General features: G+C 47.2%; 1 protein-coding gene across 3 annotated transcripts; it reads left to right on the forward strand.

The window, feature by feature from the left end:
* The first annotated feature begins 2268 nt into the window (after window positions 1-2268).
* sept2 (septin 2) lies at window positions 2269-17068 on the forward strand. Of its 3 annotated transcripts, none has more exons than XM_036553835.1 (13): window positions 2269-2405; window positions 4265-4304; window positions 5200-5314; window positions 6399-6485; window positions 7337-7460; window positions 10550-10684; window positions 10873-10990; window positions 11334-11435; window positions 11742-11887; window positions 12278-12400; window positions 14192-14252; window positions 14498-14585; window positions 15737-17068. In XM_036553835.1, exons 2-12 carry the CDS (start codon window positions 4281-4283, stop codon window positions 14582-14584), a joined length of 1122 nt encoding a protein of 373 aa, XP_036409728.1. In that variant the 5' UTR covers window positions 2269-2405; window positions 4265-4280; the 3' UTR covers window position 14585; window positions 15737-17068. The 3 variants fall into 3 exon arrangements, with proteins under 3 accessions (XP_036409728.1, XP_036409729.1, XP_036409727.1); XM_036553836.1 differs by having other exon boundaries at window positions 12278-12361; XM_036553834.1 differs by lacking the exon at window positions 15737-17068 and having other exon boundaries at window positions 2335-2405; window positions 14498-14705.
* The last annotated feature ends 209 nt before the right edge of the window (window positions 17069-17277 follow it).

Genomic DNA, 17277 nt, shown 5'->3' on the forward strand with positions numbered 1-17277 from the left:
GACGCTTATCAAACTTCCTTTTACATCTGCTATGCCACTTGACAGAATGTGACATGTTGTGTAATGACTCCTGCTATTGGGCTGAGACACTCGATATAGTATCGGCTCTGCTCTCGGCCTAATCTTGTGTGCGCTTTTCTAAGTTACTCTGGATATGAGCATCTGCTAAATGACTAAATGTGAGATGTGAATGTAGGCCAATCTGTGTGCAGTTGTGGGCTTCTGTTTCATTTGCAGTAGCTCCTAAACATCTGAATTTGTTAGCTAGCTACCCATTTGTGGGTTTTAGAGGCGGTGAAGTGATGCATGAAGATTGTTCAGGGTAAACAGTTGACTAGTCATTCTAGGATGACGAAAGCTGGGAAGTGATTGCGCTTTCAGAGATATGCTGCTGTGCTCTCTGTACCTGCAAATGTCAGCAGCACAATGGATGTGTCAATATATTGGAAAGACTCAGTGCTAACAAACAGCAGTACAGAAAGCAAAAAGAAAAAGGTATGGCAGCAAGCTGCCCACAGACAACGTTCCACCTCCATGCATCTTATGCACAACTTTTATGCATTTTATATGTGTATATATTTTTTATTCCTTATAGGAGAAACAGTATACAATGTGGTGATACCATCATGCAAACACAACCAGCTTTCTTTCCTGTTTGGGTAGATCAAGCGTGCCCTTTGACAGCTTGGTCACAATGGGACGAGATTACTGTACCAAGACTTTAGACAGTCACCACAGGGGGGCAGTGTTACCCTGAGCATTTTCAGAGAACAGAAGTGGCACAATACTATGTTCACAAAATGTCTTTCTTATGTGATGAGGTCTTCTTGTAAAGTTGCAGTGTCACCTTAACACACTAACTGTCATTTAAGAACCTCAAATTGAAAATGTATCTTGTAACAAAGCTGTTTGTTTTTAGTCTGGACAAGGCTAGCTGATTTGCTGGAGCCGTGTGCCTATTGCAGTACTTTGTCCCATAACCACTGACACACAGTCTCCACCTCTTGGTTGATCACATTACTCATTCTCATCAGCTGGGTTCCGTCAATAACGAGAACCTTCACTGTTCACTCTGAAAGGACGGACAGAAAATGCCGTGGCGGCCTCCACTGCTGTCAGTCTCCATGATACCCCTCCCCCATTCTACAGGCCCTCGGTCTGCAGTGGCCAGTAGATGCGAGGCCCCCATTTTACATGACTTTACTGTTGTTTAGCAGATGCTCTTATTCAGAGCGACTTACATAGGTTACAATTTTACCCATTTATACAGCTGGATTCTTACTGAGGCAATTGTACCCTTGGGCATTATACTTAGCCTACAACAGCAGTGCCCCAGTGGGGAATCAAACCATCAAACTTTTGGTTATAAGTCCTGCTCCTTACCACTATGCCACAATGCTTCCCATTTTAACCTTGAATGATACTGTCAGCTGAACCATAGTGGTGTTTTTTTCCCAGCTCAGTCACGTCACCAAATCTTGCCCCGAGGGTCATATCTGGTCCCCCCGCGTAGCAAGGTGCACTTTTCAGCGACCGTCACTTCAGATTCATTGATTCTTATGAAGCCATGCAATTTGCTCCCTTCTCTTTTAGGCCTTTCACCTCCCAAGCTCTCAGCCTGGGCTGGCTCGAAGATCATAGGCTCAAATGACAAGACATTTGATCTCGTTTAATTTCCACCTCCCTGAAATCACCAGCCTCATCGTCGTGGGCAGGTCGCCTCTCAGGACACACTGTAGTGACTGTCCTGTTTCCAGCCCCACGGTGCAGCCACACACTGGGTCATGCAGCACTGCTACCACAATGCACCAAATACTGCTGTCAGATCCATACTGTGCCATTGGATTTTCCCTTCATGCCTTTCAGTGAAAATTCTCCAGGCGTGATGTTTTAAATATGAGAAATCGGTTGTCATTCAGACCCACGCAAAAAAAAAAAAACATGACGACTATGAATAGTTCAGCAAGCGATTATCAAAACGCATTATTAGCCATATAGTTTTCTTATTGAACTTTAAAAGCCTACTGTTTTCTTGGTTATCTGCATGCACAAAAATAAGTAAGGGAAGCTACAAGAACAGGCAAACGGCAAATGCTAAAATGGCAAGCTTTTTAGCTAGGTACGCAAAAAGGGCAACAGTAACAGAGTTATTTAAATGTTTGTGATTATAAATTCGGTGGTTTATATAGCCTAGCTTTTGTGATGTTCAGACTGAAGGAGATGAACTGAGAGAGAAGCGCAGTGCATTGTGGGCCGCAGATCATTTTTAGTGCGCTCAGATCTGTGCTTGAAAAGCGGGCGGTCCGTCGCCACGCCGGAATCTGCGGAATTCGGGCTTCCATTATCGTCAGCAGAGACAATCTTCCGCACACTCGCACGGAATCCCGCGATCTCCAGTCTGTAAGGTAAGGTTTTGATATATTAGTATATTTAGATCGTTGGTTTATCACTGTTACTTAGAAACGACATGTCGCAAGCAAAACTAGAGCTTTCCCCCCTCCGCTTTTCCGGTGGTGCGCGGTCGGTACAGATGCGCTCCACCGGCACATTACGGACCAACCGCAACCGGCCAGCTCTCACCGACATCGTTTTTGGGGATGTAGTTGTCCGGCTAAGTGAGCTAGCCACTAGCTACTTCGGGGGACCTAGCTGCAGACACTGTACAGTATTTAGCTAATCGGTAAGGCTGTTACCCAGGAAATATAGCAAGCAATGAATAAGCTAACCGTGATGTGCAATTGTCGATGCAAGAAGCGGTACAGTAGCCGGACGTTCCTATGGAGCTGGTTATCTGAATTAGGGCTGAATTAATCGGTGGAGAACCAACTAACTGTGTGGCCCGTTGACACTACCTACGTTTCATGGTTAGCTAGGAAGCCGTCTCTTCCTTTGCGCTTTTAACATTTCGCTAATATTTAAGTCTGCCAGTTGCACACCATCTTATAGGGAATACGGCTATCACGGCTGACTGGCTAACGGAGATGTGTTTTAACGTAGCTGGCTAGTTGCTCAGAGTATATATATATATCTGACTGTAACTATGTTTTGGGTCAAGGACGGTGTATGCCGATGGCGAAAGGGTGGCCAGCTAGCCTGCGATCAGTCAGTAGTACAGGAAATGCCACGACTTCACTTAGCCTCTCAGCTAGCAGCTAAGTCGCTTCTCATACTAGTGTGGAAAACCGTTTGAATGAATAATTTTTTCAGTGTTTATCGCAGGTTTAGTGATGCATGATGAATTATTTTTCGTTGTCCTCTGCAAATGTGTACGCTGTTTTAGTGGCCTTTGAATTTAGTCCAAATGGTTCTTGCGCATGGTCTCATTTTAGAATATAATTTAAGACAGCGATTTGTTAAAGATTCCGATGAATTTGAGAACTGATACGCCATGACGTGTAATTGTGCCAACAGAACAAAGGATACGGGAGAAGAAAATTGTGTGTGTGTGCACATAAAATATGAACCACACCGTTAAAGTTAATGAACGAAATGGCTTCCTCTCCAGTACGGCGTCATAATTCATTTGAAAAATACTGCGCGGAGACGCGCATTTGGAAACGGTCTCGAAAATATGCGGTCGGACGTGGCTGCTCTCAGCCCGATCTCGTCTGTTTGTGCAGCACAGATTCTTCTGTTTCCCGTTGTATCCTGGCTTCATCCTTCCTGTCTTGCAGACAGCCCTTTCGCTGCAAGGCTTGCGTTTTTGTCAGTCTTGTGACAAGCCGGGACAGAGCACAAAGCTCTCTTTTTTCCTCCAAGCTTAGGGATGCTGGTCCTTTTTTTGCGGTTCCTGCGCATTGCCAGTCTCCCATGGTCTCACCAGAATAAGGCCTGTTTATCAGCATTCAGCTCTCTGGAGTTGAGGGGGACTTAACCAAGGCATTTTAGTGCAAAAAAAACACCATCTGTGTTTTGAAAGACACCTGTTAAAGCACAGATGGATTTGCATGGCGTTCAGGCTGGGGATTGTAGAAAAGTGGAGGGAGGCCTTCTGATTTTGGCACAGGACTTAAAAGGTTGTAATAGATGGTGGTTTTGTGCTGCTTGTCTCGTAGGAGACACGGCGGTTATGACGCTTTGCGGTGAAGAAGTTCAGATGCACGTAGCACGCTCTGTCTGCGCAGACTTCCTGCCACGGATATCACAGAATTGTCGCTGTAATCTTGAACCGAAAACCTTAGAGTGAAACAGTACTGTCTCTTTATCATGTGTTTGTGGCACTGCTTGGCAGGTGTTAAAGTGCTTCCCATGTTATTTTTTCCAGGTTCTCCGTGGTCAAAATGTCTCAAGCTGACAAACTCAAGGTAGGATTCATGTCTTGTCAGTGCTCCAGTTAATGGTGTTACATTCAGTGTAAGGCCGTTCATAGAAGAAAAACCTCCCAATTCCATGTTATTGACTGCACTGAAATGATGATACAATACAATACTTGCACAATATATACATGAGTCAGTGAATTTCCTTTGATATTCATGAACCATGATGTGAAATTTTAAGAGTCTTTGCAAGACTATTATTTGACACACCCTTTCCAATTACCACTGATCAACCCCCCAAGGTGTGGAAATGCTGTAGTTTCCAAAATATGCCAGTGAATGAGAAATTTAAAATCATTGATCCAAACAGTCCCTTTTCCTAGGCTTGTGAGCAGTGCTTGCAGAAGGTAGGGCAGACAATTGGAAAATGCAGGCATATATCTGTTGCATTCAGCTCCTGCTTTAGTGTTAAATTTTTAGCTTTGTGTGCACACTTGACCCCCCCCCCCCCCCCCCCCCCCCGACGCTGGATATTTTGCACGGCACTGGTCAGCAGTCTCAGTTTGTCTTGCTGGGTTAAGAGAGACAGTGGCTACACAGAAGCTCTGTCTGAAGCAATAGGCCTACTCACTGATCAGCTCATCTGGTCCTGACCAATGCCATGCTCTTAATGAGGCCTGTCAATTCCAGAAATTAGCAGATGTGCAGCCTTAAAGCTGAAGTATTTTACATGTATTGCAAGCCCCTCTCCCAATTGCCCATGGTCCAGCATCTGACATTCACTGGACCCCAGCTTGGATGTGGGCAGTGTGTAACCCTTGAGGATTTTTTTTTTTTTTTTTTTTATGTGTCAGCCGTAACTCCACTGCAACCGTATTCAAACCTGAATGTTCATGGTGCAAGGAGTGAGTGGTGTTATGGCAACCTCTCGTCCTCTCCACAGCAGGGGCAGTTCACCAACCCGGAGACCCCTGGGTACGTGGGCTTTGCCAACTTGCCCAACCAGGTGCACCGCAAGTCAGTGAAAAAGGGCTTTGAGTTCACCCTCATGGTGGTGGGTAAGTCCTCGCCGTTTCTCCCATTAACCTACCCTTGTTCCATGCGTGACCAGGTGTCTGAATTTGTGAAAACGCTGTACAACAAAGTACAAACAGGCTACATCAGTGCATAAATACAGCTCTGACACGCACTGCAAGTTCTGACCAGCAATGTCGGCTCACTGTAGTCAGCAAAGTGCGCTCTCTGTGAACGGAAGTCTGGCGTGGCGAGCAGAGGAATGCTGACCTTTGCCTCTCTCGTGGATGTGTCCTCCAAGGAAGCAGCGTAAATCTCTGGCCGACAGAGAACAGGGACGGGCAAAAATGAGTCAACATTTTCAAATTCTGCAGCCCCCTTCCCCTCCAATGGTAAAGCAAACGAACTATACCAACAGTCTTTAAGCAAGGAGGCCTTTCAGAGTTTTTTTTTTTTTTTTTTTTTGTAGCGGAGTCAGAGAGAGTCCCGAAACGGGGCTTGGGCTTTGTGTTTGCCTGGTCACAGCTGGGTTATTTCTGTGAGTCCAGCTGCAGGCAGTTGCCGGCTACGCTGCAGGGTGTGTGTGGGGCAGACAGCTCTCCTGCGAGGAGCAGGGAGAGTGGGGGGAGGGGCCGCTGCGAACAGAGCAGTTCTACAGCCATCCCTCTGCCTTAACTAAATCACTGTGGAATGCAGCAGGCTGTTTCAGAAGCTATCTTTACACCACTTTGATCTGAAAGGGGTTTGCTCTTTTTAACGTGCTTAGAAAGCCTGTTTTGGATTGATTGATAGAGCCAGCTTCTCAAGAGTGTGACACAAAAAAGGAAGTAGAACTTTACCTGTGTATATGTATAAAAAACACAACCCACAAGAGCTTTTATTGGCTGTTTGCATGAAATATTGCTGGAAAAATGGACTCCAGATGTTAACTTAAAATTAGGCTTTTTTTTTAGTTCTGGGAAATGGTAATTGCACTGGTCTATCTGTAATGTGGTACTAAAATATGATTAAGTAGTGTGCTGACTGTATGTTCCTGTATCGTGGCTGAGCTTGTTTTATGGGATGAAGAGCAGAAGGACCGTAGAAGAATTTCTTTATGAGCGTGATTTCCAGTGTCTCTCTCCTCAGGTGAGTCTGGTTTGGGGAAGTCGACCCTGATCAACAGCTTGTTTCTCACAGACCTCTACCCTGAGCGGGTCATTCCTGGAGCTGCAGGTAAGAATTGCCTAACTCACCTTTCCTACTGTACCTAACACTTAAGTCTCTTACATTGATTCACCCAGCAAAGCACCTTGCTTAGTTTGGTTTTTGCAAAAGAGTCAGTGTCTACCAGATTCAGGAATGCAGGTAGGTGAGTGTGCATATAAGAAGTGATAACTTCCTCTTAACGTTCGTTTGTGAAACTATGTCGGCCGACCAGTGCGGCTGATTAAAATAAGTACCTGAACCAGAACTGCTGGATGACGGTGTGTGGAAGGAGAGGATGTGAAAAACAGGCTGCACACAGCGCTGGTACTGCAGTCAGGGACTGAAACTGCGAGAGAATTCGTTTCCCTGACGCTGAGCGCACTGGCCGCATGCTGAAGGCAGGGGTGCGGGAAATCAGCACAGACAAGGGCACAGAAACGCTCTGTCTCTCCAAACGCTGAAAACGGTGCCAAGGGTGGGTCTAGTAGACTGTGTCATCCAGGGAAAGAGCCGAGCTCTTAGCATAACCTTCTTCTGTGCACTTCTGAAAATTTGTCTGGATAAGGGCATATGCTAAATGACCTAACCTGTAAGCTGCAGAAATCTGATGTTTATAAAATCAAGGGGCATTGACTCGATGTGTGCTCGATGCTCACCTGAGCCTTCCCAGGGTTCATTTTCACATGCATGTTAACTGTTTTCCACAAAACGGTGATTTTAAACCACGGTTGTAAACTGCAGCTGTAAAATTGTCGCTGTGTTTTCGGGGCGTCAGGCCTGAGTCTCTGGCTTTAAGCGGGCCTCAGGTCTGGCTCAGAGTAACTTGGTGTCAGAGGAAAGCCTGAGATTGTGTCCCTCTCGTACCTGTGTCCCTGCAGAGAAGATCGAGCGCACGGTGCAGATCGAGGCGTCCACCGTGGAGATCGAGGAGCGGGGCGTCAAGCTGAGGCTCACGGTGGTGGACACGCCTGGATACGGCGACGCCATCAACAGCCAGGACTGGTACGCTCTGCTCCGCCCCCCCGTTACCGAACGCCCCCAGCGTGGCTCTGTGCACCTTTACAGTACTGATTACACTGCCATTTCAGAGTACTCAGCATGAAGATCATGTGAGTCAGTTTAACGAAAGATCAGCAGCAGCTGCCTCATTTCTATGTCATCGGCTCTAATGCGGTGGCGTTACCTTTGTAACGTATGCAGACCTCGGGGGGAAAGTTACAACAAAAACAATGGAGTAAAGCCAAGTCCTGTGTTGAGTGATGCTGTACGCGGAGTTGTTTAATGTAACTCCAACTCTGTGTCTTAAGAGAAATATGGTAGACGTATATTATGGTTAGGTTAAGGGTTACATCGCATTAACTACATCACATTAATCTTAATAGTAACGCTACCATAGTAGACGTAAGCTTGTAAGCTGTAGATTGATGATCATTATTTAGGTTGGGACATATGTGAAGCATCCAGAACAGTCAAAACCGGCTCAGGACTGAATAATTTAATGATCTGTTTCGAGCCTGTAGTATTTCAGGCTCATGAATCTCCCATCAGTAAAGCAGCTTTCTCTCCTGATGCAGCAGGAGATGACGGGGACTCCTGCGTAAGAATCTGAGATTCCGCCCTGCTTCTCCGGTTCAGGTGGTTTTTAAATCGCAGCCGAGTGAGGCAGCTCTCATCTCTTGAGGATAATGCGCTTGTGTGAAAATACAGCATCCGGAAAGAAATAATGCTGAAGCTGTTGGTTGTTAAAATAGTTTCCTCAGTCTATGGAATTTCTCCTTAGCCTATACCTTAAAGCTGCCAGAAAACTGTTGTTGGAAATTCTTTCCTAAAACACCCTTTTGAGAGCAGCTGGCTAGCTAGCTAGGTGGCTAATGCTCCTTTCCAAGTAAATGGAAAATGGACAAATGTAAAATTTAGCATCACATCAAAGCACGATTTGTCAAGATTTACTTCTTTCTTGGAATTGGTTGTTGTTCAGTCAAATGTTTTCTTGTTCAGTAGGTAGCTGCAGAATGTCTGCTGTTGGAATTTTAAGCTGGAGTGCCTGAGGGGGAAAGGTTTCTAATGAGTGCGTGAGAGGCAATTGCTAGATCAGGGGAGGAGTTAAACTGTACTCTAAAGGTATAGGACATTAACACTAACTGAGATTAGCATGCTGTGTACGTCACTGTGGCTGGATGCCTGCAGGCCTGGGCCAAGACCGGCCTCTCGGCTCATCTGTATGGTACTCGGCACAGCCAGAACTGGGCTGAGCGGAATCGCTCCTGTTTATTTTCCTGGTGCAGAGCGAGGACTCTGGGTATTTTATTTCCCGCTTGCCTTCAATAAACAAAAAGTGCAGTGCAGAAAGCTCTCCGCGTATTGTTTTATTGTGTTACTGACAGAAATGCCACAAAATGGAGGAACGGTAGCAAAGAGGCATTTGATAACTGCTCGATTCGCATTAGCATGACCCGTTTTCCTGTCAGTATGTGAATGCAGCACACACTCCACAGCGAGCTGCATCTTTACGGGTGCAGGCGCTGGTTTAAACCACGCCTGTAGACGTGCGGAAGGGGGTGTACCGATACCGCATACCTGTGTAAACTCAACAACAGCAGCACAAACCTCTGTTTGGAACGGTGCCAAAATATTTGGAGCATCACGCCAAATGTTAGGTGGCTAATTTCCTTGAATAACCGGGTTCATACAGGCTTAAAACAAAGCCAGTGCTGTAGCCTAATGCTAATTACATGTGAGGATTAGCAGGTGTTATAAACAAAAAAAACATTATACAGTATGATAAATGTAGAGTGGGAAAGTCAAGCTAGCTTTTATATAGACAGTGGGAAATAACACTGAGAGTGCATTAACTGCTGGCGTATGGGGAAAGAGCACAGGCTATTGTGGAAAGAGTCATGACACTCCATGTTTGTACATGCACTCCATCCCTGTGGAAACCAGTAAAAAACTCCATTTTTGGGCGGTCCTGACCTGACCCGGTCCAGTCCATCTGCCCCTCAGTGTGGCCTGTGGGAGCGAGGCAGGGGAGAGTCTGAATCATGCCTGTGTGCCTATCCACCCACTTCCTGCTCTGTGTGGGAGGGGGCTGGCCGAGCGGGACCAGGAAGTGGCAGTGACCTTCCCCAGACTGCTCTATCTTTGGCCCCTGCTGCCTCGTAGCAGACATGTGGGAAGTGAAGACAGGAACGGAGCAGATCACCATGCCAGAAATGCAGGAAAGCGGTCATTTTTTTCCCAGACTTTCTGGTGTTTACAACATTGGTGTCGTGTGTAATCCTGCAACACAGGTTTTCAGTGTTCAGTAACATTGTACACGTTGTGCTACACACATTTGGCTGTGCATTGCGAGGATCAGTGTAATTATATAAATAAACCGCGAAACAATTCTGATCTCTCTCGGTTTGCTCCATTAGCTGTAGAACCCTCTGGCAGAGGCCCTCCATACTTTCATTTGATCATCAGACCCTACACCCTCTGGGCATCTGGGAGTTCTCCCCCCACAAAAACAACATCCTGACCTTTCCTCACTTCATCACTGACTACATTCTTTCACATTCTGACCTTTTTAAGTGCTGTGTGTGTGTTTAACAGCTCTGGTTGTTTGCTTGGATCTGCTCATGCTTGGTTTTGTTTTTTATCAGTGTTTTGCCTGCTATTCTGCGTCTCCTCGTTCTTTTTATGGCATGGCTATATATATCTTGCCGTCACTGCCTTGTAAGTTACTCTGTAAAAAGAATCTGTCGTGTAAATGAATAGCATTCTTCAGTCATAAGTATGAACTCCCTCCAGTAGCTTTGAGTGGTGCTTGCGCCCTATTCAGACTCCCATATCTCTGCTGTCTGATGCACAGTGACCTCAACACAGGAAACACCTGAAGAGCTGAAAGTTGGGCCCTCCCAGTTCACACCGCTGCCTGGCAGACTGCTGGAGCGTACCATGTGTGCTCCCCCCATGGGGGTGTTTTACTTATCACATGGCTGTTTGCCTGGCATACGGTTGTGTTGTGCCTGGTAGGGCTGTAGCCAGCGCTCCTGTGGGTGATACTTTTTTGGTTCGTTGGGGGTCTCACTGTGCTCTTCCCTCGACAGCTTCAGCACCATCATCGCCTACATTGATGACCAGTTCGAGCGCTACCTCCACGATGAGAGTGGACTGAACCGCAGGCACATCGTGGACAACAGGGTTCACTGCTGCTTCTACTTCATCTCCCCACTGGGGCACGGGTGAGCGGGCCACTGGCGCCACCTGCTGGCAGATTGGGTTGCTTCTCCAAAAAAGCAACTCCTCGGTCTCTGAGGTTCACGTTTGCTTTGATGGATCTCATGTGGTTTCCAGGCTGTTTGTTTGAGTTCACTTTGCTTGACTGGGCCCTTCTTAAGTGCCAGGACTGACCCCCGTGTGTCTCCTGCAGCCTGAAGCCTCTGGACGTCCAGTTCATGAAAGCCATTCACAACAAAGTCAATGTGGTTCCTGTCATCGCCAAGGCCGACACGCTGACGCTGAGGGAACGAGAGAGGCTCAAGCGCAGGGTATGGCGCCCCTCCCCACCCCTTCATCCCCTTCTGTGGTCCAGTGTATCCACCCAGACCCTTGGATTGCCATGTGATTCACAGCTTCAAACTGTTGAACGAATAACTGCAGGAAACACAACTAAAAAAATTTCTTCAAAGGTTTTTGATTTTCACATTTCTTGGAGGAAAACTTTTGAATGAATAAAGCGTAAATTTCATTATGGCTTTATTCATTCAAAAGTGTAGAGTATGATTTCAGTTACAACAGAGTGCTACATTCGCTGCTACAGTGCTCCCAAAGTAAAGTTGCTTTCCAGCCAAGAGACTGATGTGGCTTGTTTTCTGTTTCCCCCCTCTTTAGATTCTAGATGAGATTGACGAGCATGGTATTAAGATCTACCATCTCCCCGATGCCGAGTCCGACGAGGACGAGGACTTCAAGGAGCAGACCCGAATTCTGAAGGTTCCCCCTACTTCGGCTGTCTGCAGCCCCTTAAAAACCCCCTTACATTAGTTATGCTGAGCTTGTAACATTCTTTAACCTGCATAGTTTACCCATTGTCCATTCATATAGGTAACCATTTACAGCAGTAGGTCAGGTCAGTGGAATTGCTTATGGGTACAGCACTAATGTCCACTGGGCAGCCTTGGATTTTGACCTGTGAACTTCTGCCAAGAAGTCACATACCACTACGAGTGTGGCACGGTGCCCCCTAGTGTTCCCGGTGCCGTGGTGCAAGTATGACCGTGCTGTCCCCTGTTCCTCCAGGCGAGTATCCCCTTTGCGGTCGTGGGCTCCAACCAGCAGATCGAGGCCAAGGGGAAGAAGGTGCGGGGCCGCCTGTACCCCTGGGGGGTGGTGGAGGTGGAGAACCCTGAGCACAACGACTTTCTCAAGCTGCGCACCATGCTCATGTGAGTGTCAGCCGGCTGCCTGCAGGCGCGCTGTGCATGTAAAACTCGGTATTTCAGTCCTGTGACGGGTTTTTACCCAAGGGTCAGAGCCCAGGAGGATCCTTTCGCACACAAACTCTTAGCTGCTTCATTCCACTTACTGTAGTGTCATTGATCCACTTTGATCACCCTTAAAATGAGTTACTTTTTGTCATTTTAAGAGAGCTGGTATTTCTGTTTCAGCGCAGTCTTCTGTTAACTAGGGCGGGGCATGTTTGTGTATTACAGTCTCAGACACGCATGCTCTGACCCTCAGGGGTTGTGGGTTTGAGTTCCACCACGTTGCCTGTCTGACAGAATGTGATGTTTTGACTGAATAAGGAGGCTAAGCTGATGTTATGTCCCCTGCAGCACCCACATGCAGGACCTGCAGGAGGTGACCCAGGACCTGCACTACGAGAACTTCCGCTCCGAGCGCCTCAAACGCGGCGGCAGGTTGTCCTCACATGGTTACATTCTGCCTCTGTCTCCTGCGTACGTACCTGTCTGCCTGCCTGTCTTACTAAACCTCCCCGACCTCCCTGGGATCAAATGGTGCCAGTCAGAGTGCCCTTCAGATACAGCACATAGTCAAAATGCCCTTCAGATACAGCACATAGTCAAAATGCCCTTCAGATACAGCACATAGTCAAAATGCCCTTCAGATACAGCACATAGTCAAAATGCCCTTCAGATACAGCACAGAGGGTCAAAACGCCCTTCAGATACAGCACAGAGGGTCGAAACGCCCTTCAGATACAGCGCAGAGGGTAGAAACGCCTTTCAGATCCTGCACAGAGGGTCGAAACGCCCTTCAGATCCTGCACAGAGGGTCGAAACGCCCTTCAGATACAGCGCAGAGGGTCGAAACGCCCTTCAGATACAGCGCAGAGGGTAGAAACGCCCTTCAGATCCTGCACAGGTTAAAGACAGCACAGAGAATCAGAACTCCATATTGTGTGAAACATATGCATAGAGAAGCATATAAATGTATGTTTCTTCAGTGAAATGTGGTGGGAGACCTTCCCTATGTAGGGAAACGGCTGGCAGAGAGTGGGGTTTCTGGCTGGTCTGCCCCCCCCCTTCGTCACATGCCTGTGAACTAACGCGATGATGGAGGTGGCCAGCAAAAACAAAGCTGTCTCTCTTAACAGCTGATAAGAAAAGTGCTACTTCCTGCCGTAAACCCAAGGGGCTGCATGCCTGGCTGATAGAAAAAGCCCAGCCTTACCGAATCACAGCCGTTAGCACACAGCATACTTCAGAGTGTTCTCGCAAGACGTCAGCTTGGAAATGACCGTTTTGGTAACAGTGAAGTAGTGTAGTTTTTACATCTCCGCTCTGGGGACAACGGCTTCAGCCGCAGGGGTCGTGAGTGCAGAGCTGTTATTACTCCACTTTAAGCCTTACCCGTCACAAAGTCATCAGTACAATCTTTTCAAAACATATGACTTGTACGTCAGGGAAATGTCCCGATGCACGTCCCATCCATCCCGATGCACAGTGTACATACACTGGAACGCTACGGTGTACGTCACAGGGAGCTGCAGCCGCCGGGGCGAGTTTGCTGCAGCGTTCCCGCCCGTTGTTAACCCCTGTTTGCCGCTTCGTGTAAATCATCAGGTGTTCGCCAGCGCGGCGGGGAGGCGGCGTTGCTGCCGTCCTCGCGGGCGGCGACCGGTGGGGGTCCCGTTTCAGAGCCAGGGAGGGGGAGGTACTGCTTAGAGCTCTGTCGCATCCTGCCCTCAGCCTCACACTGCACTGCTGCTGCTCCTGCACCCTCTCTCTGCACCTCCTTCCCAACTCTGCGCCTCGCTCCCCTCACACTCACTGGCTCCTGTCTCCTCTATGAATGTCATTTTCCCACTCCTTCACTTCGGACTCCGGCACAATGCGGTACTGAGCAGTACCAGGCGGTACCAGGCGGTACCAGTGTCAGAGCAACTTTAAATCCTCATATAGATGTATGCTGTGATGTTGCCAGCAGAGACTGCCTTTTTTGTACTGCCTGTGTAATGTTTGACTGTAATTGACATTTTTAAATGTGTTTTGTACTTCATGGACTGATTATAAAGATGACACTTAATCTTTTTTTGCAGTAAAGCTTATTTAGCATTTGTCTGAAGGGTAACTACTGTGACCTTATGGGCTGGAGCTGTTAATAATGCAGCTACTGAGGCGAGAAGGGCTACTTAAGTAGCTCCACAGGGATTGGTGCATGGCCTTGGCCAATCAGAGCGCGAGGAATGGGAACGTGCAGCCTCACCCTCGCTCTGCCTGTTGCAGGAAGGGACCGGAGCCCGAGGAGATGGACAAGGACATGATCCTGCAGGAGAAGGAGGCTGAGGTAGGGGCCGTTTCTGTTCCCTCACAGGCCTGAGCGATATGCAGCAGCGTGCAGGTGAGGGGCCGGTGTTGTGGGTTCTAAAAGGGCCAGTGGAGTCCTCACTTTTGCCCTCGTTGGAGGGGTAGACGTACACGTTTGCCCCCATTCTCAGCCCAGTCCCGCCTGTCGCCGTTTTTCGGAGACCGAGCGTGCCCGCGTCCGGAATCGGGCGTGTCTGACCCCCCCCCGTGTTCTCCCCCTCCCAGCTGAGGCGCATGCAGGAGATGATCGCCAAGATGCAGGCGCAGATGCAGAAGCAGGGAGACGGAGAGGGGGACAGCCAGCAGATGTGAGGTGGGTAGCGACACTGCATGCAAATCATCACACCTGCCCCTGTTACAGACCCTTTACACCTTCCCAATAACACACCCATTACACCTCCCCCATAATACACCCATCGCACCTTCCCCCATTACAGACCCATTACACCTTCCCAATAACATACCCATTACACCTCCAACCATAATACACCCATCACACTTTCCCATTTCAGACCCGTTACACCTTCCCAATAACGTAGCCATCACACCTACCTGAGTAATACACCCATTACACCTTCCCCAATAATGCACCCATTACTCCTTTCCCTGTAACAGACTGTATTTCAGAGAGAGCTCCTGTACCACATTTCATCTTAATCAGATATACAAGGCATGTTGGACTGCCCTCTGAAAAACAATGTCACTCATTCAGTCTTATCTTGTTATTAGAGCTTGAAGTCGGTTTGAGGTGTTTTGGAAAAGGTTAGCTGTTTGAGAAGGAAATACAGGAAGAAGGATCAGTCTGACATACCAAAAATAAGTAACTGTGCAAAATATCATTTATCAAAACACAATAAAAAAAGGAAATGCTTGTCACTTGTGATGCTAAAAAGGTCAAATACACCAAGGTCCCATCCGTTTCCATTGTTAAAAACTGCATCTGAAGGACATGGTAGGAAAAGGTCGATTTTAACATTTGAAACAATCTGTTGAGATTGACCTTGAACACAGCAGGCCACTGGGAAGGTATTTGGTTTACTGAGGTTTACAGAAAGCAGTAATGAGGGAAAAAAATAAACCCATAGGTTTTAAGGTACATTATTGTTGTGTAGCAGACACTCTGTATAAGAGTGATTTACATAGGAAACAAATTTTACATACAACCCATTTATATAGCTGAATATTTACTGAGGCAATTGTGGGTTAAGTACCTTGGCCCAGTACAGCAGCAGTGCCCCAGCAGGGAAATGAACCAGGAACCTTTCAGTTAGGAGCACCCCCCCCCCCCCCCCCCCCCCCCAGTGCTGAGGGGGACTGGGTATTCTGGCTGCTGTTAGACAGGGCCTCTGCTGCTTTGAAACCTTAAGCCTGCACTGCTCTTTAATGCTGCCAGGCGTTCTTCGGAAGCCCTGGGGTCTGTGCTGTGTTCTGAGCTGCTGTAATTGGGGGTTCTCTGTTCCCCAGGTGACCAGCTGCTGTTCCAGCCCGGCGGGGGGGTGGGAGAGGGAGGGCAGGGGGAGAGCCCGGATCTCACCTGCTCACCGGAGCCGCTTGCCACTATTTCTGTTACTCCACTCCTTTTAGTGATACGTCTTTTATAAGCAATACTGTGTCCTGTTTTTATATTCACACACATCGTCTGTGCTGCGTTAATTTGTACCATTATATTGTGCTACGCCAGTTATCGATATGAAGAGCACCCTCTGAGCGAGGTGTATGTTTTATTATAAAGAGCCATTTTTCTTTTTTTTTAAAGTTTGATGAGAAAGCCAAACGCTGCTGCCACTCTAAATGAATTGAACCCCTGCTCTAGAGAAGCGGATTCTGTAGCCATGTTCTGTCCGCTCTGCTGGCCCTGGTATCTTGCACCTGTGTGTGAATTGGACCTCCTGGCCATTTTGAGCACCAGCCATTCACACAGAGTCTTTAACACCAGTTAGCTTTTGCTTGCAGCTGGGCAGAGGAGGTCCTGTGAAAATCGTCAGCGTGTCTCTCATTAAGATACAGAACTCAAGTCACACTGTTAAACGGCTAGGTTGATTAATTGGTTATCAATGCTGGTACAAAACCATACTTCATATCAGTATACCAAAAAACTTGAAACTTTCCTTCAGTAAAAGATGTCTTCTCAGAAATCAGCAGTGCTAAGCTGAAGTACTGTTTTCAATTGCTGGTTCACCTTACTAAAAGTAAGGTATGTCTTTGGCTATGCAACCTCATGGGAGTTCTAATTACAGACACACCTAAGGGCTGTTTCTGTGTCAACATATGTAAATGTATAACACATTCCTACAAAAATAAGTCTCCACATTTTAACTTATTTTTTTCTTGTTACATTTGACTTACAGTAAAAATATGTTCAAAGGGTTCTTTGCAATTTCTAAGCCTCACTTTTTCTAGACTGTAGAGTTTTTCTGTCACACTGCTGTCCTCACCCAGTCTTGTGCATAACGGTTTATGTTGTATTGCCTGATGCCTACACTGTGACTGGTGTCCGTGACCCTTGACCCTTAATCAATGAAGGAGATTAAGCCACACGTCTCAGAGACGCCCTCGTTCTGATGCCTGTGTCACCTGGGACGCTCAAGTCCTCCATACTGCGGTGTGGGTTGTGTGGGGTTTGCGGGGGTTGCTGTCACTTGGGACTGAGTCTCGTCAGGTAACCACATCTCCACAGTCAAACCCTCACCTCCACCTGATTGGTTAACATTCCAGTGTGTGCAGTTTTGTTCAGTAACTTTCATTGTCTAAAAAAAACCTTGATGGATACCGTTTGTTGTAATAAAGTTTCTATTAAACCCATATGCTGCTGGTTTTGGTTTTGTCACAGAGTTGTTGTCCATTTCATCTCGCTGTAATAAGCATTTTGTATGTTTCAGCTGAACCACGGCAACATTAAGCCATTTTGTAACTTGTAGAAAATCCCTTAGTGGTGATAAGACCATGCATTGGTCAGCTGAAATACATTGACATGCACTGACACATAAATTGCTGTTGCTAGAATT

The sequence above is a fragment of the Megalops cyprinoides genome, chromosome 20, assembly GCF_013368585.1.
Source record: "Megalops cyprinoides isolate fMegCyp1 chromosome 20, fMegCyp1.pri, whole genome shotgun sequence".
In the NCBI taxonomy this organism is placed as follows: domain Eukaryota; kingdom Metazoa; phylum Chordata; class Actinopteri; order Elopiformes; family Megalopidae; genus Megalops; species Megalops cyprinoides.

Coding starts and splice junctions, on each gene's coding strand:
- sept2 (XM_036553835.1), top strand. CDS start 4,281: ATGTCTCAAGCTGACAAACTCAAG. Junction 5,315..6,398: donor GTTCACCCTCATGGTGGTGG/GTAAGTCCTCGC, acceptor CTCTCTCCTCAG/GTGAGTCTGGTTTGGGGAAG. Junction 6,486..7,336: donor GGTCATTCCTGGAGCTGCAG/GTAAGAATTGCC, acceptor GTGTCCCTGCAG/AGAAGATCGAGCGCACGGTG.